Here is a 27,841-nt window from a genome sequence, read left to right as displayed (position 1 = left end):
GCCCTCCTTTTGAATGTTAGTATTAACAATACCTATTCACTGAGTTACCTGTTTAAAATTTAATGAGACCCTGATGATTCAGATTTATTTGGAGATATACTCTATCTCTGAGAAATATCACATGGATATTTCTTTGATGCTTTGGTTAGATTTTCCATGAGCTCTATGATTTTCTTTTGCAAATCCTCAGGTCCAAACAGTCAGAGTCTTTATTTGTGAAGAAGGATCAGGAAAAGAACAGAGATCTCAAGTTAGTTCCAATCTTTAAACTGAATAGTGAGTGAGAGAGAGAGAGAGAGAGAGAGAGAGAGAGAGAGAGAGAGAGAGCGAGGTGGGGTGGGGTGGGGTGGGGTGGGGGGCAGGAGATGGACTTTGAAAGTTAAAAATCAACCACTAGAATGACTATCATCCTATTGGAAAAAAAACCAGAATCTGTATTTTTGAATGATTAAATAGAATTTTTCAGAAACACAAGTTTTGAATGACTATTTTGTGTTGTAGCATCTTGAGGCAGGAGGTGATCTTGAAGGCTGCCTTCCTGTATTCAGGCAGAACCATATTTCAACCGTCCTAGAGAGTTGGGACTCAACATTTTTTATTTCTCACCGCCTGAAGTGATAATGGTAACAGTTGCCATCGCTACAGTATTTCAGGCTTTCCCCACAACAACCTGTGGGATAGTTACCATGAGCATTGTCATCATCCTTCTGCAGATGAGCAAACCAGAGCTTTGGGAAATGATGTCACTTGCAGATGGTCAAGACATTATAAATGTTGGGGCCAGCATCTGAACCCCTCTCCCCAGGCCATCTCCTCGTCCAAGATTTCCATTTTTTGGCTGGGGGCAGCCCCACTATATTTTCCCTGGTTCATAATAACCTTTACCCTCCCTAACCCTCCATATCCAGTCGGTTTCCAGATCTTGCCATTTCTGCCTTCATTTTGTCTCTCCAATGTCTCTCCCTTCACAGAGTTCTCTCTGATTCTTCGCCTTAAACCTAAATTGTTGCAGTGGGTCTCTCACCACTCTGGCTCTTCCTACTGAGTATTGCTGCCAACAGATCACTAAACATTTTTTTCTTTATTTTTTACCAATTACATGTAATAACAAATTGCCACAGAAGTTTTCTGAAATCATATGATCCAATTTGTCTCCCTCCCCTCTCCTAGAGCTGGCAAGCAATTCAGTCTGGGTTAGACACGAATTATCACACAGAACATTTCCATATTGTTCATTTATGTAAATGAATAATCTTATAAAACCCAAACCCCAAAACATATACTCAGATTAACAAGTGAAAAACCATATACTTTCATCTGCATTCCTATTCCAACCAATAAACATTTATTAAACACCTACTATGTGCCCAGCACTGTGCTAAGTGCTGGGGATTCAAAAGAGAGTTCCTGCCCTCAAAGAGTTTAGAGTCTCATGGAGGAGACAAGATACAAACAAATATATACAGAGCAAGCTTATAGGCAGAACAAACAGGAGATGATTAATAGAAGGAAGAAGCTGAAATTCATAGGTCCTGAGCTTTCAAAGGGATTCCCTTTGTAAGATTAAAATTAATATCCAATAATTCCAAGTATTATACTTTATAAGGTTTATTAATAATCACTTGAAGTAGAAGAAAAAATACAAGAACAAAAGTAAAAACCTGAGTAAAACCTGCTTTCCCAGCCATGATCAGGGGAAAAGAGAGTGAGGGCAGAGCTACACAAAACTTATATCCTCCCTACGTTAGCAGGTAACATGAGAAGGAACATGGGAAGCTGGGATTTAGAGTCCTGGGGAGCAAATTCTAATTATACACCTTCCATGTAGCTCTGACGATGTGACTCCCCTACTTAGACAATTCTAGTAGCTTTTTTTTTTTAACCCTTAACTTCCATCTTAGAATCAATACTGTGGATTGGTTCTAAGGCAGAAGAGTTAAGGGCTAGGCAATGGGGGTTAAGTGACTTGCCCACACAGCTAGGAAGTGTCTGAGGCCAGATTTGAACCTAGGAAATCTCACCTCTAGACCTGGCTCTCAATCCACTGAGCCACCCAGCCATCTCAATTCTAGTAGCTTTTTTATCTATGGCCTCTGGAAGGAAAGGTGAATCCCTCGGTTTGACTTTTAAAGTCAAAACCGTCATCATGATCATCCTCAAGTCAAAAATCATCATAGTTAATATGCTTTAATGTTTGCAAAGCACTTTATAAATATGATCTCATTTTATTATCACGACTCAGCTCAGTACTTCCCAGCCTTTTCTCCTTTAAGGAGGGTATGCTCAAATGCCCCAAAAGAAGGAGGTGGAGACAGAGAATGAAGAGCATAAAAACAAGTGACTCAGGAGGAAAGAATTTTCTGAGGGCAGGGAAAGGGTCTGGTATTGGAGGGTAATTCTTCCTACAGGGAGGTAATTACCAAAAGAGTGAGGCAAATGATGATCTGTCTCAGGTTCCTCTTGCCTTATTAACCAGCCTGACCAGGGAATTCTGGTCTCAGCCCTATAGCTATCTGAGGCTTTCTCATTACCTCATTCCTCTAAACATTATCCTCCTCTCCAGCAGACTAAGAGAGGTGGGGATCTACACATGTAGAATGTGGTCTGTGCTGTCAGGCATGGCCACTAAGTCTGTTGGTTTTGCTTAAGTGTTTTTCTTTATTCTATAAGGAGGGTTCAATGGCTGGCAAGTAGGGTGTTTGGGGGATGGAAAATAATTATGGCATGAAAAGAAAAGAAAAAAAAGGAGAGGAAAGAAGACAGAAAACATTTATCTAAAAAGCATTAATAAAACTTCAAGTAAAGCAAAGGGTTAAGACCAGGTTGCCAGGAACCTAAGATGCCAGACCAATGGAATATCTTCAACTCCTCTTCTAATGCCAATTCTTTACTTCCCAAGCTTCTTGCCCCATAATCCATCCATTCTTTGTGCTTTCAGTCAGTGCTTCCCATCATGGGCAAGCCAATCCAATCAATCAATTGATCAATTGACAGGTACTTATTAAGTGTCTACTGTGTGTGGCAGACACTGGAAATTCGAATGACCAAGAATGAAACAGTTCTTATTCTCAAGGATCTTAAGTTCTAAGGGGGGAGATGAAGACAATAACAAAAGTACATATAAGTTTGTACAGGATAGCTATAAAGAGGATCAATATAATTAAATATAGGGTTGTTAAACATAGATAATGCTATGGCATAGCTAGGTGATAGAGTGGATAGAATGCCAGGTTTAGAGTCAAATCTGGCCTCAGAGATTTACTAGCTAGGCAAATCACTTAATCCAGTTTGCCTCAGTTTCCTCATCTGTCAAATGAGCAGGAGAAGGAAATGGCAAACTAATGAAGTATCTTTGCTAAGAAAAAAACCAAATGGGGGGTGCAGCTGGGTAGCTCAGTGGATTGAGAGTCAGGCCTAGAGACGGGAAGTCCTAGGTTCAAATCTGACCTCAGACACTTCCCAGCTGTGTGACCCTGGGCAAGTCACTTGACCCCCATTGCCTACCCTTACCACTCTTCTGCCTTAGAGCCAATACATAGTATTGACTTCAAGATGGAAGGTAAGGGTTTAAAAAAAAAAAAACACAAAAAAACAAAAAAAAAAACAAATGGGGACCTAAAGAGTCAACACAACTGAACAACAATAAATTGGAGAGAGATTTTTAAGATGAACAAGAATTCACAAAGGGGAATGGAGGAGCTTGATATTTTAACACCTTATCCTTAGTGGCCATTTGGCCAACAACCCAATCCAGTTTAGGCAGTGCCAGGGAAGCTTCTATAGTATAGAATTCCCAAAGTGGTGGGTGCTGCAGCAATCCAGCGGGGCGGTGATGGCCATAGGTGCATTTATCTTTCCTATTAATTGCTATTAAAATAAAAAAAAATTAATTTCCAGGGCGCTAAGTAATATTTTTTCTGGAAAGGGGGCGGTAGGCCAAAAAAGTTTGGGAACCACTGGTCTATACTAAGGAAAAGCTGGGGACGGTGCAGAATGAGTGTGCAATCAGAGTTTCTGGGTTCCTTTGGATCCACATCTCTGGGGTTGGGTCAGATATTGGATTTAGTAATTACTATTCCCTGGGAAAGAGTTAGGGTAAGAACAAGGTCTTAATTCACCCACCTTGAGATTGAGAGAGATAGGGCAATTCTTTTTTTACATGTTATCTCTTCTACATTCTAGTGCCCTCTAGTGGCTTTCTGATATAATAAATAATTACTGTAAAGTCACTCCTAAATCCTTGGATGTGCATTTCTAATCTAACAACAAAAAACCCCAAACGCTACTTTTTGTCAGCTTCTTTTTCTTTCTGCTAATATATGTGGAATTTAAGCAACTACTGGTCCTCAAAGGCCTGCATAATCCTGGTGCATGTGCCATTTCTTCAATTTATATAAATTTTATTTCCTAAAAGTATTTAAAATGAAAATCCCAATTAAAAATTTTAGCTTTGTCTTTCCTCACTTCCTCCCTCCCTCCCTTCCTTCCCTCACCCTTCCTTCCTTCCTTCCTTCCTTCCTTCCTTCCTTCCTTCCTTCCTTCCTTCCTTCCTTCCTTCCTCCTTTTATTACCTCCATGAAGCATTGTTGAACATTTTAAATATATGACAAATATTTTCCTAGAAAGTCAAATGGCATAGAGAATGATTTCTTGTTGAATTACTAAATTGGGGGTAGAACGGGCAGAGCAGAGATAACAGAAATTCCACTGCTCAGGCTTTCCACAGTGAACTGGAAAGTAAACAGATGATATTTAGAATTTGACCAATACTTTCCCTCTGATGATTATGAATGGTTTACTAAAAGCATGTGGGCTTTTATCTACCTTTTTAGGAACCAAAAAAAGGAGAAAAAAGATGACTCTAGAAAGTCCAGTTGTGAAGGGTTTTCGGTCATTATTCAAGAAAAAGCAGTGAATCTTAATTTGTCCAATTCCACTTATTGTAAGTAGAAATGCCTCCAGAACAATGATTTTTGCTTTTCTCAAAATGGTAAGAGTCTTTCAAAATTTCATGTGTCTCCATTGTGTATTCCAGTCTACTTCTGTCTAAAAAGAATTCTTATGGAGAGTAGGGTGAGATATCCAGACGTGCATGTAAAAATATAAACAAAAACATTCATAAAAATGAAATAAAAGCCTTAACCCAAACAAATAAGCAATGAAAATGTTTTAGTTCCGTCCTCCTTTAGTTCCTATGTCCTGCCCCAAGTTCCTCCAAATTAATAATAGATAGCATGGTTTAAAAGTTACAAAGTGCTTTGTAAATACAAATTTTACATGTTATAAATGTATAAAAATTACATTTTATCCTCACAACAGCCCTAGGTGATACACTGAGCTACCTAGTTGCCTTTGCTTCTCCTCTCCTCTTGCCCATTCTTTTCTTTATAGACAGAGGGTGTCCCAGAAGTCTTAGTGTATTTAAGACTTTTAGGACACACTGTACTTAGTCAATGGGTAAATAAGGCAATGGGTTCCACTGATTTCAATCTGGCAATACATATTTTAGGTGGATTTTTTAAAAATAAAAAGCTTATTTAGAATCATAAAATTACATACCTCAGAGGCTTTCCCATCAATCCAAAAACTTTAAAAATCCTTTCCATATTCAATAGATGATCCAAAAGAATGGTCTTTGGTTTTCTCCTTTCTGTATACAATCTGCCTTAGCAACACACATTTGTAAAGTTTATGTCTTTGATGTCTAGTTTTTAATTCTCAATCATAGGAGACCTCTTCCCAGAATTTTTTTTTGCCTAGATATATTTTGAAAAATAAATCTCTTTGAGGAGGTCAATACTGTACCATGGAGAGAACATAGGTTCTTAAAGTCAGAGGACCTGAGTTCAAATCCTGCTTCTGAGACTTGCTATCATAGTGACCTTGGGAGAGTAGCATACCTGAGCCCTAGCTTTCTCATCTATAAAATAGAGGGGCTGGACTAGAAATCTCTGAGGTCCCTTCCAGATCTCTGATCTGGTGTGACATACTGTTTTTTGTTTTTTTTAAGGTACAGATGCAGGAGATAGCTTATTCTCAGACTCCCACTATATCTCAAACACAGGTGAATGTAGAAGTTGTAAGAATAAACGCCTCAAATCACAGGAAAAAGGCAAGATGGAGTCAGTACTTCCAAAAAAATTAGCTTGGGTCACAGATGCGCTTAGAACTAAAGGATTTTTTTCATCTCTTGTTTTCAGAATTCCATTATAAATACAATTGTACAGGTCAGAATCCTTTAAATTTCAATGAATGTGATGGCTTTATCCGGTTCTGTGCTTTAAGCAAGAATCAAAGTTTGACTCCAGCTGGTAAGTACTTGGATGATCTGAAAGACTGTATGTATGTATGTATATATATGTATATATGTATATATACATATATATATATATATAAACCTTACAAGAAATAGAGAGATGTTCTGTGGAATAGATTTTACCAGATCACTGGTTCTCCTTGGAGACATGCTCCCTTGCTCTCTTTTAGTCTCTTGCTAGTCTAACATTTCATTCATTGATTTCTGACTATACCTACCTGGTATGGGTTTTAAACCTTAGACCAGTGATGGTGAAACTTTTAGAGATGGAGTGCTTCCCCCACCCCCGACCAAGTGCCATGCCAGCCCCCCCAAACCATGTGCCATGTCCCCCTAACATACCCACACACAAGGAAGGGAGAAAATGCTCCCATTGGGCTACTAGGTAGAGGAGTTAGTGATGTGAAAAAATGTCATCCAGAACAGTGGAGAGGGAAACGGGAGCAGCTCCCACCCAAGATTCTCTGCCTTTTTAGTAATGAACTCTGGCAGGCAGGGAAGGTGGCTGAGTGCCCACAGAAAGTGCTCTATGTGCCATCGATGGCACCCATGCCATAGGTTCGCCATCACTGTCCTAGACTGAGAGGAAGGTCTTTCTTGGCTTGTCTTGGGGTAGAGTGAAAGGAATCGTCTATGTGAAAATGCCTTGAAAAATTAAAACCACTGTATAGATGTATAGCAGACTTATCATTATTGGGATTGATTACCCTATTACCATTCCATCACTAAAGTCCTACTCTGATGCCTCAATGTAGGGTGAAGGCAACCTGAATTCTTTAAGGTCTTGTCAATTAGGCACCTACTTTGGGATCTCTTACCAAGCTGGAGAGTCTTTAAGTCCAGGTGTGGAGGCAGACAGTGGTGGAGAACTAGCCCAGCTAAGTTGGGGAAATATCATCACCAAATTGGAAACAGGGTCATTAAATTTTTAGCCATAGCAACTCTCAAGGACCAACTACTAAGTCATGAGTCTCAATTTTTGTCAATAGAGAGATTACCCTCACTGGTGAAATCATTGGTCCTAAAGATACGGAAGTACCATTCCTATCATGACTTAGAGTATCTTAGGCTTTAGAAATGTCCTCAATTAATGGTATAGCTAAAGATGGAATTCATGATGAATGCTTAGTACAAGCTTCCTGCCTATTGGGGAAAAGCTTTTAAAAATGTTAATACAAAAAGGAAAATACATGACAATCCCTCATTTTCAATATTCCCAAAATGTATCTTTTTGACAGTGTAACTGCCACGTTTTAACTACTCTAATTTTTTTAAACCTTTACCTTCTGTTTTAGAATCAATTCTGAGTACCAATTCTAAGGCAGAAGAGTGGTAAAGGCCAGGAGATTGAGGTTCAGTGACTTGCCCAGAGTCACACAGCCAGGAAACATCCAAGGTCACATTTGAAACCAGGACTTCCTGTTTCCCAGCCTGGATCTCTATCTAATGAGTCACCTAACTCTCTTCTTAATCTTGTTGTCCACATCCACCACCACAGGGGACATTTTTCCACAATTAATTTTGCATCCAATTCCAATTCCAAATATCTTGTTTGTAATGTTGACTGATTTCTAATTCCATATGGTGCTTTTGGTAGAATCCCATGGTCAGAAGCCCCACCAAGTGAGAAACTTATTTGAATTAAGAGCTCTTAAACTGGGGTCCATGATATTTGGATAACTGAATTTCAATATAAATAGTTTCCTTTGCAATCCATGCATTTTGTGTTATGCCCTTTAACAACATTATTCTGAGAAAGGATTCATGTTTCATCAAACTGCCAAAAGTGAGGTGGTAGAACATGACATAAAAATGTTAAGAACCCTTGTTCTAGGGCAGTGATGGTGAACCTTTTAGAGATGTAGTGTCGGGCCCCATCTACCCAGACCAAGTGCTGTGCCTGCCCCCCCCACCAAGTGCCAGGTACTCCCTGCCCCCCCCCCTTTACCGCACACCAGGGAGGGAGGAAGCATTCACATTGGGTTGCTGGACAGAGGGGCAGTTGAAGAGAGGAATGTCCTCAAGGAATGTAGAGAGGGGGAGGGAAGTGGCCTGAGTGCTCCCTTCTCCTCCAGTTCTGCCACCTGTGAGTTACCCTTACTCCCTGTGTTCTCCCATTGGGCTGCTGGGCAGAGGGACGGGTGATATGAAAAAATGTCATCAGCATGGTGGAGAGGGGGAAGGGAGCAGCACCACCTGAGTTCCTCTGCCTTTCTAGTAATGAACTCTGGGTTGAGGGATGGGGAGGATAGCTGTGTGCCCACAGAGAGCACTCTGTGTGCCATCTTTTGCACCCATGCCATAAGTTCTCCATCACTGTTCCTAGGGTATGTCCATGAGAACATTCCGGGGGAAAAATATCTTAAATTGAACTTTAGTCTCTTAACAATTGTCATAACTGAAATAGGCATATGGCTTTTCCCTTGGTAGCTACACACCCAAAACAGGATGAAAATGTTGTTCTGCCTTTACAAATCGAGCACTTGAAGGGGTCTGAGCATCCCAAAATGGAACTATCAAAGAGATCTGAGAAAAGCAAGTCTGGTGAGACACCCATTCATCACTGCTAAACATTAAGGTTCAGTTAAGAGAGTCATCCCACTCATAGCTGCAACTAAATATTTTAATATTTGTATTTTCTGTTTTAGTAAAAGTATTTGACTTGTATGGCCTGCCTCACTTCAGTCAACTGGGAACTATTTAAAAAAGATTTAGGATCTTCTGGAGATGGAAAAATATTCAATTATTGGGCAGAGCTGGATCCTGCTTTAGTCAAGAGCTTGAGACATGGACAGAGTCCTTTTATGAAAACACTCTCTCTGTTAGACAGATGTTTGCAGGTTAAACTAGGCAATGAAATATGCCAGATCTGGCATTTTTGAATAGAGCAGAAACATGATCATGGCTGCCTGATGATAACTGGCACAATGCTTTTCATAGTAATGGGCCAAATATTTTACTATAGTCATTAGATGCAGTTTGAAATGATTTGACCTAAGAAAGGAAAGGAAGAAGGGGAAAGAGAAATTAAAAAGATGAATCAAGGGGGCACCTAGGTAGCTCAGTGGGTTGAAAGCCAGGCCTAGAGATGAAAGGTCCTGGGTTCAAATCTGGCCTCAGATATTTCCTAGCCGTGTCACTTAACCCCCATTGCCTAGCCATTAGCACTTTTCTGTGTTGGAACCAATATACAATATTGATTCTAAGACAGAAGGTAAGGATTAAAAAAAAAAAAAGAATGCAGCAGGGTAGAACATGAGAAGGGGGAAGAAATGAGAAAGAAAACAAGAAAGAACCTTTTGTAGAAATACTTGAATACTCATTTCCATTAAGCAGTGATCTTATCAAAATTCCCCCCATCAGTGGAGAGCTCTATCCATTTATACTTTCTCGTCCTGTGTGATTCTTATCCATGTCCTCCTCTAAGTCCTTGATAGAATATCTATTCAGTGGTGGTCCTCTCAGTCTTTTTGACATTTCAAGACTACCAAGGGAAGCCTTGGGCTTTCTATCTATAATCTCTATATCTGGCCCTCCTCCTTTTCCAACACCCATCTTTTGGGTGCCATTTTTGCTACTTCTGGTGTGGAGAGAACCCAACTTGCTTAGGGTATCAATATGTATCAGTATTCCTCTTCAGGTTGTACTCGCGTCTTCTACCATGCCCCAGCTCTTCATGATGGAAACTCACAACAGCCTCAGAATCCACACAATGAAAGTACTCTCAGCCCAGAACCTCCATTTAAGAAGGGAGCCCAAGTTAGTCATGTCTCATTCATTCCTCTCCCGGCTGCACCTGAGTCGTCTTCTTTTATACCTCTGAAAACCTTGTTCCTTTGTCTCCAAACCTGATCTCAAGATGGCTAGTCTCAGTGTTGTCCCTTTTTAGATTATCATCAAGGTCTGTCTTTCTACTTGTATTTATATTCCTGGTGTTTAGTACAGAACTTGGCATATAATAAACATTTAATAAATGTTAATTGACTGACAAATACTTTAAAAATACAACAAGGAGGTAGTTGGTTAGCTCAGTGGATTGAGAGCTAGGGTTAGAAATGGGAAGTCTTAGGTTCAAATATGACTTCTGCTACTTCCTAGCTGGGTGACCCTAGGCAAGTCACTTAACCCCCATTGCCTAGCCCTTACTGCTCTTCTGCTTTGGAACCACAGTATTGATTCTAAGATGGGAGGTAAGAGTTTAAAAAAATAAGCCTGAAATATAAACAATTTTGCAACAACTTGCATCGAGTGTTTCTACTTCTGCCGAAATAGTTTGGCATGAATTTTGGGCAAAGCAGATTTCAAAGGGTTATAAGAGGAAGGAGAGGCAGCATCTCAAGGACAAAAATCCTGTGAATAAAGTCAGTCCAGGAAGGATGAGGGATGTTCAAGAATGAAATTTTAATGACACAAAAGGAAACAATTCCAGTACAGAGTAAAAACTGAAGATGTCTCAAGAGACTGATAAGGACTCACAGAGAATTCATTAATCGACTTGGATTTAAAAAGAAATTTGATTAAAAAGGATCAGTTAACAGAGGATGCATATGAAGATAGCCTATAAAAACAGTGTTAGGAATGCTAAGAACGAACTGATGCTGGTGCAGGAAGTCAAGACCAACAAAAAGGGGGTATTTAAAAATCTCTCCTGAGAGGTCAAAGGAAAATTCAAACAAACAAACAAACAAACAAACCTAGAACTTCTAAGGGTAGATGGGAAATAATAATAAATCTAATAAGCAAATGAGAGAAGACAAAGCTGCTCAATTCTCACTGTCATTTCAGTTTTCTCTGCTTTGGAAATGAAGAAGAGTTGCAATTTTATTGGAGTAGGGCGTGCCCTACAGGGAACTTCCTCTTTTGTTTGAATTCAATATCTTTTTGGCAGTTTCTAGTCTTAGAGAGTGTTCTGGGGCATGGAAAGGTTTCATTAACTTGAATAGGGTAAGACAGACAGCTTGTGAACAAAAATGTCTAATAAGGAATCAATTCTCAGGATAAGTGATGTCAACTTGAAAAAACGTGGAACTAGCTGTCTCACTTATATAAATTCTCAGAGAGAAAACCTGGGGATGGTATGTGAATTTATAAACATATGGGAACTAAACACAGTCACAGATGCTTGAGAAAGAGGAATTAGCCTAGGCCCAGGAGTTTTGGGTGATCAGAAAGGTGAATGCATATCCTTAAAGGATTATTTTATTTTAAAACCTTTACCTTCCATTTTAGAATCAGTATTGTGTATTGGTTCCAAGGCAGAAGAGTGGAAAGGGCTAGGCAATGGAGGTTAAGTGACTTGCCCAGGGTCACACAGCCAGGAAGTGTCTGAGGTCAGATTTGAATTGAGGCCCTCTGGTCTCTAGGCCTGGCTCTCAATCCACTGAGCCACCCAGCTGCCCCTATTGTATTTTATTAAACTAAGTCCTTGGGAAAGAAGTAAAACCTGATTCATGGTTGAATTCAATCTTTGTATTTAGGACAGTCTTGAATAGCTGAGAGTGGATCTCTGGTTCTTCAGATTTGATCATCATCTTTCAAATTCAGTTTTCCAGTTTCTGGGAACTAAGCAAGACTGATTCATAGACAATTTAGTTTTTTGTTTCAACCTCTGGGAAAGTCAGGAATGGGAATAACTAAAATGATATAATCAGAAAAGAGATACTTGATGAGACAGAGAACCTACTGAATTTGAGGGGAACCTGGCACTACAACATACTATTCCTGAGTAGTTTAAAAAGGAAATGAGAATTAGGAGCTGAGTTTATGAACCATACAACAGAAATAATAGAAAATAGAATACAAATAGCAAAGAAATGAAAGAGTCCAATGGGAAATAATCTTTTTATCAAATATCTCTGATAGTGCTTTAGTCTATAAGATATATAAATTAGTAAATAGATTTGACTAACAACCATTAATTGGGTAAAAGAGATGAATAAACCGTTCCCTTCAGAATTGTAAGGTATTCGTGACCGCATAAAAGAATGCTCCAGCTCACTATTAATAAGACAAAAGTACAAATAAAAACAAACCTGAGATTTCACCTCACATCCTGTAAATTGGCAAAAGATGACAAAAAATGGTAATAGTCCATGTTAGAAGGGTTGTGGGATTAAAGGTAAACCGACTGCATTACTGCAGAGCCATGAAATGGTTGATGAAACAAAAGGGTAGAACTATGAAATAGAGTAATTTCGGAAAGCAATTTGGTATTTTGCAAGTAAAAGTGATTCAAAGGTCCACACGCTCCGAACCCAAAACTTCCTTACGAGGCTTAAAGCCCAAGGAAGCCATTGATAAGAAGAAAGTTCCCACATACACCAAAATATTTGTAGCAGCACTTTTTGTGCTAACAAATAATTGGAAACAAAGTAGATGCCTGTCGATCGGGCAATGGATGGACAGATTGCGATACATGAATGCAGTGGAATATTATTGAGCTAGAAGAAACGATGTATGAGACGAATACAGAGAAGCATGGAAAGATTGACACAAATTGATACAGAATGAAATAAGCAGATTTAAGAAAACTATTATACATAATGACAACAATATAAATGGAAAGAACCACGCGCACACACACACAAATTAGAAGTGAATGAAACAAAATTCATGTAACAACTTGAGTGAAGAGATTTGAGAAAACACTCTCTACCCAAGCCTTCATGGGGTGGAAGGTCCATAGGTGTTATACATTATACATGTTTTAGGATTTAGTAAGTTGATCAATAGTGCTGATTCTTCCCCCCCCCACCCCCACCTTTATTGATTTTATTTTTTTAAACGGTTACCTTCTGTCTTGGAGTCAATACTGTGTATTGGTTCCAAGGCAGAAGAGCAGTAAGGGCTAGGCAATGGGGGTTAAGTGACTTGTCCAGGGTCACACAGCTAGGAAGTATCTGAGATCAGATTTGAACCCAGGACCTCCCATCTCTAGGCCTGGCTCTCAATCCACTGAGCTACCCAGCTGCCCCCTATTGATCTTTAAAAGATATTATCTGTGGGGCATCTAGGTGGCTCAGTGGAAACAGATCCAGGCTTGGAGATGGGAGGTCCTGGGTTCAAATACTACCCTAGAATACTTCCTAACTATGTGACCCTGGGCAAGTCACTTAACCCTAATTGTCTAGCCCTTTTCCCTCTTCTGTCTTAGAATAGATAAGTTTTTTAAAAAGGTATCTGCTATATGGGATGGCTCTCTAGGAGGAGAGAGATGCTGAGGATAACTATGATGATGTAAAAAACAAAAGATAGCAATAAAAATACATATACAAACATACATGCACACACATACATATATCTCTACTGGTGGTATATATAGCTATATCTACACACACATGCACACACACACACACTATATATATATATATATATATATATATATATANGCTGCCCCCTATTGATCTTTAAAAGATATTATCTGTGGGGCATCTAGGTGGCTCAGTGGAAACAGATCCAGGCTTGGAGATGGGAGGTCCTGGGTTCAAATACTACCCTAGAATACTTCCTAACTATGTGACCCTGGGCAAGTCACTTAACCCTAATTGTCTAGCCCTTTTCCCTCTTCTGTCTTAGAATAGATAAGTTTTTTAAAAAGGTATCTGCTATATGGGATGGCTCTCTAGGAGGAGAGAGATGCTGAGGATAACTATGATGATGTAAAAAACAAAAGATAGCAATAAAAATACATATACAAACATACATGCACACACATACATATATCTCTATTGGTGGTATATATAGCTATATCTACACACACATGCACACACATACACACACACACACACAATATATATATATATAGTGATGGCAGACCAAATTTGGCCCATGGGCTATAGTTTGCTGACCTTTAGGCCAGAACATTGGGCTGAATTTAATGGGCTGAAATTCCACAGGGATAAAATATTGATAAGTCTTACACTTGTGTTTAGAAAATCAAATTCACAAGTACAGAAAGGCATAGTTAGAAAACATTTTGGTAGAAAAAGATCTTTTGATTTCCATGAACTACAGACTCCCACAAATCAGCCATTTGATGTGGCTGCCAAAAAAAGCTGCTACAATTTTGGGTTGTATTAAGAGTGTCAGTTTCTAGGAATAAGGAAGTGATAGTTCCTCTGTACTCTGCCCTAGTAGACAACATCTGGAGCATTGGGTAAAGTTATGGGTGCCTTTAAAAAAAGGCACTGATAAACTTGGAAGGGGTCTGGATAAGAACAATCAGGATACTGAAGATCCTTAAGCATTTTATTTGAGGATCAGTTGAAGGAATCTGTAATATTTGGTGGGGGAAAGAGAAAGCCCAGAGGTGACAATTAGCTGTCTTTAAGTATTTGACAGGCTGTTAAGTAAAAAATTGATTCGACTTGTTCTGTTTGCTCACAATGGACAAAATCAGGGGCAATGAATGAAAGTTGCAAAGAAATAATTTTAAGTCTTGATATCAGGAATAATTCCTAACATTCAGAGCTGTCCAAAAGTAGAACAGGTTGCCTTGGAGTATGGTAGCTTTCCTCTTATTGGTGGGCAGATGACCACTTGTCAGGGATGTTATAGTTGAGATTCCTTTTTATTATAGGTTGGGTGCTGTCGATGTTAAAAAAAAAAAATAGAACCACTTATGTAGTCGGAAAGACCAGATCTTTAATCAGGACATGAGACAGTGTGTAAGACTCGGCTGCCACACAGAGACAATGTCTGGGAAAACACATTGCCAAAGATGATTTTCCAAAGAGCAATAGAACTGGGGGTGGAGTGTCTTATATACCTTTTGGGGAAATAAAGGGCCAGGACGTATGATGTATTAGCTTTACCATGGACATGAGGAAATGAGGAGTTTCAAGGCTGGATTATCAGGGAGAGGCTAATGCTTTATGAAAGATACAAAAGGATGATTCCAGCCAGGTGCTGGTCCACCTAGGAAAGGATCTCTGATACAATGGGGAAAACTTTTAAGACAAAAAGGGTGATTGAAGTTTTAAGCATTTCTATCACTCCTGTTCAGGATCCTTAATAGATGTATGAAGTTCCTGAAGTCTATAAACATTAGCTTTTTTCATTTCCTACCATATCTCCCAACATAATTTTCACCATTCTTCCTTATGTTCATATTCAAACTGAAGTTAACAAGCATTAAGTGTATTCCTTGTTCCATTTCTTATTTCTACCCACTTGTAGAGACAGTCTCCTCCTCTACCCCCTGAACTCCTTCCTCACTTCTACCCCTTAGAAATCTTACCTTCCTTCAAGGGCTAACTATAGGTACTATCTCTTACAGGAAGACATTCATGATTTCCTTAGCGTTCTCTCCCACCTTAAATTATCTTGTCTTCACTTGGGTACATAGTGTTTCCTTCCCATCTCCATTAGAAGGTAAGCCCCTTGAAGGCAAGGGGGGGACTTATTTGATTTTATCCTTAAATCCCTAGCACTCACCACAGAGTCTTATACAGTGATGGATGAACCTTCTTTCCATCCCTTTCTATGTTTTCTTTTGTGGTTACCCATCACTCATTTTAGTAGTTAGTCATTACTACTGCTAGAGAAACTTTTTGAAAGTATTTTTCAGAATTTAGAAAGCTTCTTATTTAGGTAATTATTGATACTTTGAATCTAATCTTGGTCATTGTTTCAGTCTGTTCACAAACGGAAAAACACCATGTCCCAAGAACTTCTAAATCCTCCCAAGGTCAAGATGAAATGACTCTTGCTGGAAAGTAAGTGATATTTTGGACTCGTCATATCTTTAGGTGTTATGGTTTTCTAGCCAGGGATAAATGCCCCAAGTTTGGTTAAAGAAAACATTGATGAATGTCAGTGACAAAAAAAAAAAAAAAAAAGAAATTAAGACACAAAGAAAACAGCTGATTAGTATGGGAACTAGGCATCTCTCGCCTTCTCAGATGCCTTCAGTCATCATCAAAGAGGATATAGACAGGCTTTTAAGTTCAGAAATCCTCATTGTCTCAGGAAGTATTAAAGGTTGCAAAATCACACAAGGGCCTTTTTTTGGTGATTATCATATCCACGTGCTGAGGGGAGCTATCTGTACCTGGTATGTATTGAGCTCAGCCTCGGGGAGGGGTAAGTCCACTGGGACAATGTCAGAGTCCTGGGGAGTCCATGAACTAAGGCAGAGTCGAGTGAAGAGACTTCTATTGAATCTCTGGTGTTGGCCACTTTTTACTACCATCACCACCACCACCACCACTTGCCTCTCAGTTACTAGATTACATCAATCTGAGGTAACTGTAGTTGGCAAGTTCTTTCTCTTGGTTTGGTCAACAAATAATGGGTAGAAGGATGGTTTGGACCAAGATGATTATTAAATGAAGACCTTTTGAGAATTCCTCCCTCTCTGTTCCAAAAGGAAAGAAGTAAGCACTCTTGGAGGAATAATTTTTTTAAAACTCGTACCTTTATGTCTTTGAATCAATACTAAGTATTGGTTCCAAGACAGAAGAGTGGGCTAGGCGATGGGCGTTAAGTGAAATGTCTGAGGTCAGCTTTGAACCTAGGACCTCCCGTCTCTAGGACTGATTCTCAATCCACTGAAATACTTAGCTGCCCCTCCTGGAGGAAATATTCTTTATGGTCATGGCAACTGAGTCTCTGCTTATGGTCAGTCACAATGGAATTCTGAGGGCAAGAGACTTTGAGTGAATGACCCAGTTCTGGGGAACCACTGGAGCCCCACTGAATCACCACCCTGACATAGAAGAGGGAGGAGTAACCACAAAGTTGGAAGACAGTGAGGGAGGAGGTTGATTCTGGAGAGAAATGTATGTGCAATGATGTGTCTGTCGTGTGCATCTTTTCCAGACGGAACCTGAAGTTTTCCAAATCCTACCCAGGCATCTATGATCAAATTGCAAACTCTCCCCATTGTCACTCCCGTAAGATTGCTGGAAGCAAAGCTCTGTATAACATCCAAAATATCAACAAAGATGATTCAGAGGTGAGGATTTCGACGAGGATGTCTGAGTGTCCTCCCAACTTACTGGTTTTGGCCTTCAGGTTCAGGTACGATCAGAATTTAGATGTCTGGCCCGGCATGTGAGGGAATTGAAAATTCTCCACTGCCTAGAGTTTTCAGTAAACCAGTGAACTTAAAGGGAAGTTAAATTGCTTAATGCAATCATTCACAGAATTGTTGGGGTTGGCCCTAAGCAAATAATCTTTCAGGGATTTTGTTATATCCTGACCTGCCTTTCTACATCTGCAATATATCTCTTGGATCTGGTCCTTCCTCTTTAACTCTTGCAACCACCTTTATTCAAGCCTTCTGCTCTGGTCAGCTAAACTACTAATTTCCTAAATCTTTCTAATTCCTATCTATGCACTCTCTAACCAATATACCACACCATTGTCTATACATCTACATGACTCAGATCATTTACTCCTCTGCTCAGAAGCCTTCAATAAGCCCCCATTATCTACCAAATTTACCAGCTGTATGATCCAGGCTGAGTTAACCTTCCTGTGCCTCAGTTTCTTTATCTGTAAAACAAGGATAAAAATAGCAACTACCTCTCTGGGTTGTAGTGAAGATAAAATGAGATATTCGTAAAATACTAGGCGAACCTTAAAGAACCATATAAATATTAGCTATTATTATTATTATTATTAGATATTATCCAATCTACCTATTCATCCCATTTTATACTATTCTCCTTTGAATATTTTATATTCCACTTAAACTGGACTACTAGTCTATGTTCCTTGTTCTCTTGGATCTTCTCCTGTATCTGTGGCTTTACTCACACTACCCTCTAGTTTTAAAATGGACTCCTCCACCTGTTGAATGCCTTCCTTTTCTTCAAAATCCAGCTTTGTGCCATCTTTGTCATGAAGCCTTCAGTCAGTCAATAATCATTTATTAGGTATCTGTTATGTGCCTGAAACCATGCTAAGCACTGGGGATACAGAAAGAGGGAAAAAAACAAAAACAAAAAACCAGTCCCTGCCCTCAAATAGTTTATAATCTAATCTTACTCATCTCTACTCCCTCTCACTTTATCTCTACTCCCTCTCACTTCTAAGTGAAAGAATCTCTCCTGACACATAGTAATCATTTAATAAATGTTTCCTCCCTTCATCTCCCCTTCCCTCCTTTTCTGCCTTTCTTCCCTTCCTCTTTTTTCTTCTTCCCTCTCTTCCTCTCCCTTCCTCCCTCCCTCTCCTTTCCTTCCTCCCTCCCTCTCCTTTCCTTCCTTCCTTCCTTCCTTTCTCCCTCCCTCCCTCCCTCCCTTCCTTCCCAAAGAAAATCTGTAGGTACACTCACCTAGCTAGCTCTTCAGCCACTTTTCATTATTCTAAAAGAGCTCAGAATTTTCTCATCATGAGTGCTGGTCCACAAGCCCATTTTCAGATAAGTTTCCTCAGTTGGCACTGTTTTCCATTAGGCTCTTTATTTATATTTGACCTGCTTTCTCTCCTCCTGTGCCTCTCAAACTTCTTTCCCCTCAGTAGGGACCAACTTAGCCTGACCCTGCTGTCTAGACCTTCAGGGTGCTGCTCATCATTATTGTCTCTGCCCAAACCTTTAGCTATTCACTTAACAATATATTCTATCCTTGGCTGGTTTCCTTGGAAACCAAACTGCATAGAAATTGGCTTCCTGTGAAGAAATGGACTAAATCCATCAAAAACAAGCAATCACCCATTCCAACTACATTTAAAACAAAGCATTTAAACAATGGTGTTGATGAAACAGAATAGAAAGAATTTGTTGTACTTACCTAACTAAAACATATGAATTTTCCCCTCATACAGATTTTGAATTCTGCTTTGGATCTTGCCCTAAAAACAGCCATCGGTTTAAAAGAAACAACTGAGCAAATGATAAAAGTGATTGCGGAGGACCTGGCCAAAGCTCAGGGTCGTAGAAGTCACCAGAAATTCTAGCTATGGCATGGCCAAAATACCAAAAGAAGAAAGGTGTGAAGAAAACCTTGTCTCCCTAAATGGATGTACTTGCTGTTAGTAAGTACCCAATTTAGGAAGAAAACTGGGCTTCTTACAAAGAGTGTCTCTCAGCTCAGGGACAGAGAATGGCTTACATGGGATGGGGTGGGAATGTCGATCTTTGGTTCTTAAAACCAAAATAGGTCACTTTACAATTATTTGATGAAAATCAATTCCAATTAGAAAAAAAAGCCTTTCTATAATACAGATATAAGCACAAATCTGAGGTTTATGATATTGGGAAATAGTGCTTATTAAAACTGCAAATGCCATTGATTCTGAATGATGAATGCTGTTGATTAAGCAGATTTCCAATGTCTCACACAGTCAGCTTCTACAAATCTGATTCCTCAGTACTTCAAAGATCACCAGCTTTCTGCCCTTTGGATGGTCTTCCTTGAGTTACTGTGTCTGAAAAGAAAAATCCCATCACCTGGTGGCCAACCCTGGTAACGGAACCTCTCAGAAAAGGACATGCAGTGTACTGTACTGTCAGGCTCATGCTTGAAGCCTTCTCAAGCTTGGTAGAACGAGCCAGAGTTTGTGCTTCACTCAGGGTCTTCTCTACAACATGATGCATCCAAGGAAGATTTCAGTGGATTCAGCTTCTACTGTTTGCTTTTCCCCCTGTATTTTTATCACAAAGATGGTTTTCTTCCCTTTCGTGTGGCTGTCTTCTTCCCCGCAATCATTCCCTCCATGCATCCCATCTCTGATATACTTCCTGAAGACTCCCAGACTTTAGCAATCCCCAAAGACGTGAACTCATTTTTGTTTTCAAACTTTGTTATGAATCACTTTGCATATACAGTAACACAGTATAATGTAAAGTGGAGGAGACTGGGAGGGAACTAGGTACTCCAGATTATCATCTTAGCTCTGTTGTTGTCCGTCAATAAATATCTATTGAGTGCCTACTGTGTGTCAGGCACTGTGAGTACTGGGGATACCAAAGGAAGCCAAAGACAGTCCTTGCCCTCTAGAAGCTCACAATTGAATAGAGGAGACAACACATTAAAAAGAAACTGAAAATGGGACAGGGTGGGGGTCGGGGTTTGATAGTAGCCAGTGTAGGAGAATGAAGTCCAGGAGGGCAACTAAAATGATCTGGGAAGAACAGGGTCTACTCTTATCCAACTAGAGGGAGGGGGGACCCAGTGGCACGAGTTTCAGAGTTGTCTTTCAGGATGATGAGACAGTAGAAGACATGATGAATCCTGAAGCACAACCAGATGGGAAATAATAATTCACATTGCTATGGCACTATTCACAACAATCCAGTAAAATAATGTAACTCATCCGTGTGACCTTAGGCAAATCCCTCAGCTTTTTCTCAGTTTCTTAATTTATAAAATGGAGTTAGAGGATATTGGTTTTTAAAAAAGTTTTATTTTTGTCTTTTGTGTTTATGTCATAATCATTTTCTCTGAATGGTTCTCTCATCCCCACTGAACCCCCTCCTTCTGTAATCATGACATGAATCTGAATCTAGGGGCTGACTCCCCAAAGGATTATTCTCCCTGCCTGGCTCATGGCACCCACACCAGAGTAAAACTTTGGGAAATCACAATCAAGCTAGTGTAGAATCCATGTCTAGTTTTCCCCATGTGTGGTGGTGACAGGGTATCTAACTCTCATATAGGCATTTAATACATAAATGAGAATCAGATATGGAAAAAAGTCATTCATCCTCTTCAGAAAATGCCCAAGATGCAAAAGACTTTCAGAAGTCCTAGAAAAAACCCTCCAGATCTCTTTAGACTCCCTCAGAACAAAAAAGACACTTTAAAGGAAATGCAAAAATACTCTCCATTCTCTTTAGATATGCAGGGTCTAAAAATCTCACAGCATTAGCAGGATTGGCATGATCCTGTTTTCCCTTCCCCACTTTCATCCTTTAGGGACAGGGCAATCCCGTAAATCAGGATCCTCTTCCTGCCCTAATTGGTGAATGGTTAAGAAAATCTCCCATTAAAAAGGATCCAGCACCCAAAGATTGAAATTGGGAATTCCTAGTCTTTGGGGACCTATAAGCTTGCATTATTGCTGGGGGGCTATGAGGGATATTGGGGTAAAGTCTCCTGCAGGTGGAATTTGAGCTGAAATCAGGGAGGCCAAGAGGTGGAGGTGAGGAGAGAGAGAGTGCCTTCCAGGAATGGAAGAGGGAGGGGGACAGTTGGAGAAAACACCCGGAGTGGGTATTTTGAGTGTTGTGAGAGGGACAGCAAGGAGGCCAGCATCACTGGATGGAAGCAAACTTGTGTGGAAAGGACTAAGAAGTCTGGAAAAGCTTTAAATGCCAAACTTGGGCTGTCCCAAAGATCTTGGTATGGGTTAAGCTTTAGCTTAAATTTTATTTTGGTGGTAGTAGGGATTCGTGAAAATTTATTGCACGGGACACAGCTAGTATTTCCTCCCTCTGAAGGACGGGACTTGAACCCAGATATTCTTGGCTCCAAGGCTAGTTCTCTAGCTTTTACACATATAGCTTTTATTGAAGGATAATGGATTGATAGGTGTTTGAACCATCATACATCCACCCAGTATGCTAATGTTCAGTGAGTCTTAGTTTTTTCTTTCAACTTATTTTCCAGGTCAATTGTTTTTGAAGATAACCTTACATTTCTTCTTTCCCCCAAACTTTTGATTTTGTTCTATTTCCTGTTGTCTCCTGGAGTTACTGATTTTACTTTGTTAATTTTCAAAAAATCCATATGTTAGGTAAAGTGTGCCACTTTCCATGCTAAGTTATATTCCTAGATTTTTCTTCCAAAAGTCTTCACTTATAAATCACCTTATTTTGATCATCTCTAGCTTTGTTACTGCTAAGTTCTCTTGTATTCAATGTGGCCTAAGCCATCTTTTTTTTTTCCTCTGAGATTCTATGTAGTTGTGGATTTATTCTCTTTTAGGCTTGTCTCTTGGGTGTTGCTGGAGCTAGATTTTGGGTCTTTGCGTCAAGGGATAGACTTTGCCCTTCCCTGTACTCGCCAGTGATGTGGCTAGGCCTCTGTTTGGTCCTTGCCTTGATTCCCTGGGTCCCCACAGATGGCTTCTTCTGCTTTCCCTGGAGTGTCTGCAGTCAAAAGGCTATCAGGATCCAGGTCCCTCCTGGGTTTTTTGGGTTTATAGTGCTGCTCATGTTAGCCAGGTCAGGTGGGAATGGGGTAAACTTCAGTATCACTGAGACATCCAAATTTAGGAGCTGTCAGCTCCCAACTCTGACTACAGAATGCTGTTTCCAAATAGCCTGCAGCTTCCCAGTCCAAATACTTCAAGTCTTCTTGTCCCCTTTCTGCAAAAATGAGCCTTTCCCAGTGTCCATAAACTTCTCTCTGGGCTAGATGAAGGCACTTACTGTAATTTCTCTTTAGGTTTTTTTTTTAAACCCTTACCTTCTGTCTTGGAATTAATACTGTGTCTTGGTTCTAAGGCAGGAGAATGGTAAGAGCTAGGCAATGGGGGTCAAGTGACTTGCCCAGGGTCACACAGCTAGGAAGTGTCTGAGTCCAAATTTGAACCCAGAACCTCTCATCTCTGGGCCTGGCTCTCCATCCAATGAGTTACCCAGCTGCCCCATAGTCTCTCAATTATTTGATAGAATGTTCTTTATAGATCTTTGCTGGAGTACATGTATGAGAGCTTGCATCCTTTATGACCATTCATGAAGGGATCTAACTGGATGTCCTTCTGGATATCTATATTTTTCATACTTGTTTATCTTAATTGCATTACAATATTCCATTATGACTAACATAATTGATCTAAACATTCCTTGTTATTAGTCCCTGTTACTTCCAGTTGTTTGCAATTGTTTATAATAGTGTTATGAAAACCACTGGTTGTTTTTTGAGAATAATCTCAAATTAGACTTTGACAATGGATCGGCCAAGTACCATGATGAGATGCCTCTGGCACAGAGAGTGGGAAACAGAAGAAATGAGAGAAAGAACACTGAAAATGAAATATCATCCAGATGGAGAGGGCAGGTCATGCTGTAAGGGTGGATGTCCAAAAGAACTTTGCAATTTCATAAAACCCAGAAATCTGATCTTTGAAAAGCATAAGATGAGAGCAGTCCATTTCCTTCATGATGCCTATTGTACCTCCACGTCGTCACGCCCGCTGTTCTGCACTGCATGGCCACCCCGGCTGTAATTAGGCCCTCATCACCCCTTGTCTGGACTATTGCAGAAGCCACCTTCTACCTAAAGGGTGGGCGGCCTGGGGGAGTCGGCTCGGGCACGATCATAAGGCAGCCAAGCATTCTGCTCACACCAATAACAGCGCTGACATACATTTAGTGGGAGGACAACACAAGAAGGGCAGCTATGTGATGGCTTTAAAGAGTATAAATGGGCCACTCATTTTAGCTGAAGTCAGAGTTAGACAATACGAAGGAAGAAGGTAGAGTTACAACATAGCTGTGGACATTCCCTGAATGATGATTTCATATAGTTTTCTGCTTCAAACAGATAATTTCTGAAAGAAATTAAAAAAAAAAAAAACAACTGGTTCAACATTTGGAGACAAGGATCTGACTTTATTTTGTGGGCACAAAATACAAGTCAGAGGTCTGCAGCCATGCCCAGCCTGTGGTCCAAGACAAGCTGATGTTCCATAGACTTTGGACAATTGCTTAATAGGGGAAATAAACAGGGAAAATATTCAGAACACATTCCTAATGTGGGTTTGGGAACACTTTGCTGAGAGGGTTAATAAATTCCAGTAAGAGCAGTTATGACTAGGGCCACCCCGCCTTTCTCCTTTCCCTTCTCGGGTCACTTGGTAATGATGCTGACGGATGAGAGGCTCGGTTTCCTCTTGTCACATCCTCTTGAGTGTATGGCAAAGAGAACAAAGAAGTGTACAGGCTCTTTTCATCCCTGCAGAAGCTCTTAATACTATTCTTATTATATCTTATTTAAATAATAGTTATAGCTTATCAACCCATTATAGAGAAATCTTTATAAGTGATTAAAAATGACTTAAATTTCTTCTTACATTTCTGAAATTTTCCAAATTCTTTTTGAAGAAGTCACAGCCTTTTATAGGACAGAAGAGGTACATTAGCTGCCCAGCAACATGCTGAAAAAAACTAAAGAATAATTTAAATCAGATAATAAAATGGAAAGAAGAGTAGATCCAAGACAATAACTGAACCTCAGGGTTTAATGATAATCTCAAAGTAAATAGCGAAATATTTGAAAAAATAATGTGGAATTCCAAATCTTTCCAAATGATGGCTATAGGTTTTCTTGACAATATTTCCTTCCCCATGCAATAGAAATTAAGACAATTCATATCAGATTTTACTATCAAAGACTGTGTTGTACAAGTTGCAAGAGTAAGGTTGAGTTATGGCCACTTTTTCTCTGAGAAAAAAAAAACACTACCAAATGCAACAAATAAGGTAACATGGGCTTTATTTTTTGAAGTTTAGGAAATACTCAGCATTTTTATTTAATCTGGTCAACTGCTAAAGAATAAGTAAATTTGAGACAATGGGTAGAAATTTAAAAATACATCATGCTAAAGAAAAAGAAAATTAGGAGAAATTGCTGACTTATAAATAAGAGTTTAAGGAGAAAGCTATAAACATCAACAAAAGGGTTCTGTTGGGGAAATACTGGTTGTTCTTTAATATTAGAAGTTGGTTAAAAATTAGGATAGTTACAAAGCAAATAATGAGATATTTGAGAAAATAACATTTGTTTTTTTTTTTACTTTTTGCCTATAAAATTACTGTTGATCCTAGCACTGATATTATTCTCTGTAGAATGGTAAGCAGATCAAATTTTCCCCATATGTAGAAGAGAAATAGCAAAATACAAGACAGTACCCCTAGAAACTCTAAATATTAATTTACTAGTTGACTAACTTCAGTATTGCTAAGTTCCATGAAAATTCTTGTGATAATGCTTTGCTACCTCACAGGTGGTGGAAATTAGATAATATTTTAAAATGCTTTGCGTATTTAATGAAAAAAAAAAAAAGCCTTCTAACTGGTTTCCCTGCATCAGATTTCTCCCCTCTCCAATCTTCACACAGCTGCCAAAGAGATGTTTCTAAAACATAACCCTGACCATGCCATTTCCCCCCTATTCATAAATTTCAGTGTCTGCTTGTTACCCAGGATTAAATTACAAATATCCCCATTTGTTATAAATCCCAATCCTCTTTCCTGGCTCAGTGATATATTATTTGCCTTTACTTCCTATAGCCCACCAAGATTGGCCTTTTTACTCTTTCTTATATACAATAGTCACTTCCTAGACCCTGTTTTTTGCACAGATGGTCTACCATATTCCAGGTATTCTCTCCTCACTTCCATCTGTTAGAACTTTGTTTCCCTTTAAGCTCAATTCAAGTTCCACCTCCAAAGCAAAGGCTTTCCTGATTCCCCACAGCTGCTTGTGCTGTTCCCTGCAAATTACGTTGTAAAAGTTAATATTAATTTTTGTATTAGGATATATCCCTGCATAGAATATAAGTTCTTTGAAGGAAGGGACTGTTTATTTCTAGTTTTGAACCCCTAGCACTTAGCACAATGCCTGGGACATAAGATACTTAATTACTTGTTATTGGGAAAGGAAATTAGAGGTCATAAAATTTAGCCCTCTCATTTTATTGACTAAAAAATAAGGCTCTGGCAGTTCTAGCTAAAATTCCCAGCTCTCATCCCTTGTCCCCAAAGCAAACTATCTTTTTTCACATCTACAAAATAGGGGAAATTTGGGTCAATCTGACTTTTGTTTACAAATATCTTGGAAAGGTTCCAAATAACTTATTTTTACAGTTAAAGGCAATATGTTTGTGTATAAATTTGAACATTTAGATATTCAGAGAACTTAATTTTTTAGTCAATTAACTTTAAGTGACAAATGACAGTGTAATTAACCCTACTTTAATCCAAAAGTAGTTGATACACAAAGATGTCATATTTCAAAGTAAAGGTTTATTTTATTATCTCTTTCCATGGTTATTTTTCCTTTCCCTTTCTAATTTAAACACACACATGATTTCAAAATTGTATACAACTTATCAACTGTGGTATTTTCCAGACAATTGTGAAATTCTTTTTTCTATAAATTGATTTGAGTCTTTTATTTTATTTTGAATTTTAGTTAAGAGAAAATTCTGTTCACTGGAAATCATATTACCATAAAGACAAATTTACAGCCTAACTTTTCCAACCTTGATTACCTAAGGCCTTTTAAAATTTTATCTGTTTCTTTCTAAAAACTAAATTTCAACATAGATTATCCTTATCAAGTCATTAGCATATACACAGGTGGCTGTGAAAACTCACTGTAAAGTTCAATATTATTTCAAGGGTGAAAAGTTTTCCATTTTGGGAAGCATTTTTATACCTTACCTGATCTCAATACCTTAAAGAGCAGCAATGTATAAGTTATTAAAAAAGCCCCTAAGAAAGTCTTGGGAAGTTATTGAATACACATATTTACATCATTTAAATTATATGACAGCCATGTTTCCTTAGTATATTTTAGTGGAAAGTATAGACAAGCTTCCTCAAGCATAAAAACTTATTCATCCTTAAAGGAGACTTTATCCTTGGGTTTGCTCAACATCTTTATATCATCCAACAGCTTTCGAGGTGTCAAAATATGAGTAGATCCTGGTAAGAAAAAAAAGAATCATTTTTTAAAGAAGTCAGCAGTTATCCATTTGGTTGTCTTTCCAAAGCTATTCTGAGCCTTTTATCTGAGGACCAGAAGAATCCTGGGTAACTGAACAATGATGAATTCTCTATATCCTACCCTTCTAATATCTGCCTCCATCCTAATGTAAAAAAATCATCTTTCTTTCAAGAATGATTTGCATCATCGATGGAAATGCTGCCCACTCCTGGGTCCTGGACTATTTTATTCTATAAGGTGCCATTTCCTGAAGAGCAAAGTTGGATCCCCAGCAGTTGCACTGTGACAGAACAACCACGGGAGGGCCAGGGTGATGGCATGTCGTCACATAGCCGTCAGAGGCTTACTTACAATCTGTGTACTCGAGTACAGATCCTGTAACTCAAGATGGCAGGACGGGGGTGCAGACCAAAACACAGAATGTAGGGAAGTCTCCCTACTATTCCATTACTTCGATTTTTAATTTTTCTAAATTTTTCAGATGGCTACCCAGTTAAACTTTTTCTCTCTCTTTTCTAAACCCTCAAAGGCAGAAGAGTGGTAAGGACCAGGCGATGAGGGTTAAGTGACTTGCCTAGGAAGTGTGTGAGGCTAGATTCGAACCTGGAACTTCTCATCTCCAGGCCTGGCTCTCCGTTCATTGAGCCACCTGTACCTGCCCCTTTGATTAAACGTCTTAAATTAGATTTTACTTATTTCATTCCAGTAGCAGGTCCACAGTCTCAAGAGGATTTCCAAAGTATGTGGCATTAATTCCACATCCATGATTTGCTGGGCAACAATATTTATGTAGCCAAAATTACTTCTTACTATCATGGATAATAAAATGGATACACAGTCAATAGAAAAGGATAAAACCAAACCTGGAATGTTTTACAGGTCAAAAATAGGAGAA

At 39.2% G+C, this 27,841-nt stretch overlaps 2 protein-coding genes across 2 annotated transcripts in view; one reads left to right on the top strand and one right to left on the bottom strand.

Moving 5' to 3' along the window:
- The window catches only part of AKNAD1 (AKNA domain containing 1), a 39,042-nt gene extending 19,820 nt beyond the window's left edge, over window positions 1-19,222 (top strand). The window contains exons 11-17 of the mRNA XM_044675504.1: window positions 4,833-4,942; window positions 6,011-6,112; window positions 6,201-6,311; window positions 8,747-8,860; window positions 15,951-16,032; window positions 17,138-17,273; window positions 19,091-19,222. Of these exons, the coding sequence (XP_044531439.1) occupies window positions 4,833-4,942; window positions 6,011-6,112; window positions 6,201-6,311; window positions 8,747-8,860; window positions 15,951-16,032; window positions 17,138-17,273; window positions 19,091-19,222 (787 nt within the window). The remainder of the gene's footprint in view (window positions 1-4,832; window positions 4,943-6,010; window positions 6,113-6,200; window positions 6,312-8,746; window positions 8,861-15,950; window positions 16,033-17,137; window positions 17,274-19,090) is intronic.
- Window positions 19,223-24,691: 5,469 nt separating this feature from the next.
- Window positions 24,692-27,841, bottom strand: part of STXBP3 (syntaxin binding protein 3) — a 73,161-nt gene continuing 70,011 nt past the window's right edge. Inside the window, exon 19 of the mRNA XM_044672233.1 lies at window positions 24,692-26,924. Within this exon, the coding sequence (XP_044528168.1) occupies window positions 26,833-26,924 (92 nt within the window). The 3' untranslated portion in view covers window positions 24,692-26,832. The remainder of the gene's footprint in view (window positions 26,925-27,841) is intronic.

The sequence above is a fragment of the Gracilinanus agilis genome, chromosome 4 (genome assembly GCF_016433145.1).
Source record: "Gracilinanus agilis isolate LMUSP501 chromosome 4, AgileGrace, whole genome shotgun sequence".
Lineage (NCBI taxonomy): Eukaryota > Metazoa > Chordata > Mammalia > Didelphimorphia > Didelphidae > Gracilinanus > Gracilinanus agilis.
The sequence above is the reverse complement of the archived record's forward strand: the minus strand, read 5'-3'. Positions and strand labels throughout refer to the sequence as shown.